Raw genomic sequence first — 2,909 nt, 5'->3', positions numbered from 1 at the left:
GATTTTATTTTCTCCTCCTCTCCTGGCCTTGCACGCTCATTGCCATCAATTATCTATGCATTTGCCCTGATGAATTATTGAGTGTGTAACGGGGCGAGGGAAGACCTGCCATCCCAGCTCAGTCACCTTTGCAAACAAACGCTCCCCAGAGCATGACAGCAGCTAGTTTGCCCTCTGGCTTCTGACTTAGGATGAGGAGCATGGGAAGCTGATCCAGCAACTTGCAAAACCCCTTTACTCCATCTGTTCCCCTTCCTCATCATTGCTGTTGAGGTGTGGGTGTTATTGCTGTGGTACGGAGCAGAGCAATGGGTGCGTTATTTCCCTGATGAGAGGCTTGGAGGAGTGGAACATAAAGAGTTTACCCTGTCTTGCAAAAGAGCCATGAGTTATTCAGTCACCTGGAAAGGAAACACGATTTCCGCACAGTGTTTGGGGTTTTTGGGGGTATTTTTTGTTTGTTTTGTTTTGTTATTTCTTCTGCTGTTTCTTTTTTTTCCTTTTCCCCTGAAGCCTCTAGAAAGTTTGGAATGTGTTTTTGTTAAAGCTGCTACATGTAGTGGCCTGAATCCCAGCTTTGGCAGCATTTTGTTGCTGGCAAGCAGTCCTCAACTGGCACTGGCTTTTCTCTCTAGCTGAAAGTCTAACTCTTTACACCTGGGCAGAGGAGGGTTCTGCAGGACCATTGTGGGGTCTGGTTCAGGGTTTGTCAGCACCAAAGTCTGCTTTTTCTCCAATCTGTGTCCAAGTACAGCCTGCACTGATGCATGGATCCCATGGCAGGGGTAGGGTAGAAGGGGGAGGGTAGAACTGGGAATTGTTACTACCACTCAAGGTCAAGAAAAATCACTTGATTTTTAAAAGGTTCATTCATTAATTTGCAGGGAAATCATAGTGTAGGGATTGGATTGATCCCTCTCTTGCGATACATATCACATTCTCTGCCAGGTTGGCTGACAATATCTTTATTTAAGGGGCACGTCTTAAGTGCCCATGCTGGGACAGTGGTGGCGTTCAGCCTGGCATAGCCTCCTGCATGCAGTGCTCATCCGCACGCCCCCCTAGGGAGAGACCGGGCCGTCCTCCCGGCTGCCCTGCAAGGAGAAGCCGGTGACTTGCCATCCTCTCCTCTCTGGGGTTCGGCTCATCTCCCGCTTTTCTGGCACTGTGAGGAGGCGCTGGGCCACTTCCTGCTGTCGCGAATGGGGCCTCTTTTATGGGATGTCGAAAGCCTGGTTCAAAGGGAACCGCTCAGGCCTGTGGGGGGTCAGGGAGCTTGTGTGGGAGCGGAGCCAGCTGGGCCATCGCCCCAGCCCCGGGCAGGCTCTGCTCGGGGGCATGGGCCCTTCATGAAAGAGGTGGGGACCGCTGCTGATGAATCCGCTCTCCTCCAGCCTTGGGAGAAAGAGGGAGTGCTGAGCACACCTACAGCCAGGCAGCCGTGAGATGGGCGGCAGGTTGTTCCCAGGGCCTTTGCTACGTGATTGCTTTTGCTCTCCGGCAAGCTCCCACACGCTTTGCGAGGCTCTAAAGACTTCAGAGCCAGACTGCTTGGCAAAGCTGTTGCTCACCTCTGCAGGTGTGGGCAATTCTGCAAGAGGCTCTCTCACCTCCGGGGTAGAAGGAGCAGCATATGCTGCAAAGCATGTTGGAGACATTTCCCCCCTCCCCATCCACCCATTCTTTCCTCAAATCCCAGCATAACATTATCTAGACCCAGCCCTGCTCTGCACCCGGTGCCCTCATTCCATCAGGAAGGCCGCTGTGGGCCACAGAGTCCCACAGGGCACAGGCCAGACTGGTGTCAGAAAAGTCTTTCACTGTGTCTTACTGCCTGGACATCCTTCTCCAATAGGCCAGTGCCTCTGGTTGGCATGGAGAAACATGGTCCAGCTGTGACTTTTTCAGAGCAGGAGCGTCCCTTCCCTCTGGTTTCTGGAGGGACATGCATGGCAAAAATGGCCCTGGCTACATGGGGAGGGGGAACGTGCAACCCTGCCAGCTCAGCTGGCAGCTTCTAAGGACTCGATGGCTTCATGCATGCAGGCACATGAGGGCACCAGTTCTTTGCTGTGGCTGTAAGCAGTGCTGAAAAACATTCCTCAGCACCCAGCCGCAATGCTAGGGTGTGGGGCAAACCAGCGCTTGACTCAGGGAAGGGGGCAAGTTCACACAAAGCTCTAGAGACTTAAGTTTCGGTCTTAACTGCTGATGACTGTGGTCAGCTGATGGCGTCTCATGGCCGGGCTGGATTGTTGAGGCTTGTCCTCAGGGTCACAGGCTTGGCGCGGAGGGAAGGAGAAAGGGAGAAAGAAGAGGCTTAGATGTGATGTGGGGACTGAGATCAGGCTGACTACAGCAGGCATGGAGTGAGGGGACAACATGGGAGCGTGCCAAGAGAACGGTAACAGCGGTGTTTGTGGGTGAGAAGACTTTTGTATGCCTGCACTTGTGCGTGTGTGAGACTGCAGGAAGGAGACTCTTGCTCAGGTTCACATGTAGAAGTCACAGGGCACATCAGCCAGGGGTCTGTGGGGGCTAAGACTGAGGAGTTCGTTTTGGCCTTGCCATGGGGAGCCCGTTCATCCCCTGGAAGACGGGGTGACATTTCAGAAATGCTGTGTCCCCTCAGTTAGAAGATGCTGTTCTGTTTCTCTTGCTGTGCCTTTTTTTCTTTCCCCAGCCTCTCTCTCTTTCATTACCCTTTCATGTTCCTCACTCTTTGTACATCTTTCTTTTTTTATTACCCCTTTCTTTCCTTTACTCTCAGTCTTCCAGAATATATCCAATTTCAGATTCTGCCAGAAACAGTGAGCAAAACCCGCTTTTCTTGTTCTTACCACCTTGCTTCTCTATTGTATTTATCATATAAATACTGGCTGTATAATTACCAGAGCATTATCTCTAAA

At 51.8% G+C, this 2,909-nt stretch overlaps 1 protein-coding gene across 1 annotated transcript in view; it reads left to right on the top strand.

The window, feature by feature from the left end:
• Nucleotides 1–1,356: 1,356 nt before the first annotated feature.
• The window catches only part of LOC104079253 (nectin-1-like), a gene marked incomplete at both ends in the record, with an annotated part of 8,586 nt that continues 7,033 nt past the window's right edge, over nt 1,357–2,909 (top strand). The window contains 1 exon segment of the mRNA XM_009581226.1: nt 1,357–1,393. Coding sequence (XP_009579521.1) covers nt 1,357–1,393 — 37 coding nt within the window.

The sequence above is a fragment of the Fulmarus glacialis genome, unplaced genomic scaffold (assembly GCF_000690835.1).
Source record: "Fulmarus glacialis isolate BGI_N327 unplaced genomic scaffold, ASM69083v1 scaffold29407, whole genome shotgun sequence".
Taxonomy (NCBI): domain Eukaryota; kingdom Metazoa; phylum Chordata; class Aves; order Procellariiformes; family Procellariidae; genus Fulmarus; species Fulmarus glacialis.
The sequence above is the reverse complement of the archived record's forward strand: the minus strand, read 5'-3'. Positions and strand labels throughout refer to the sequence as shown.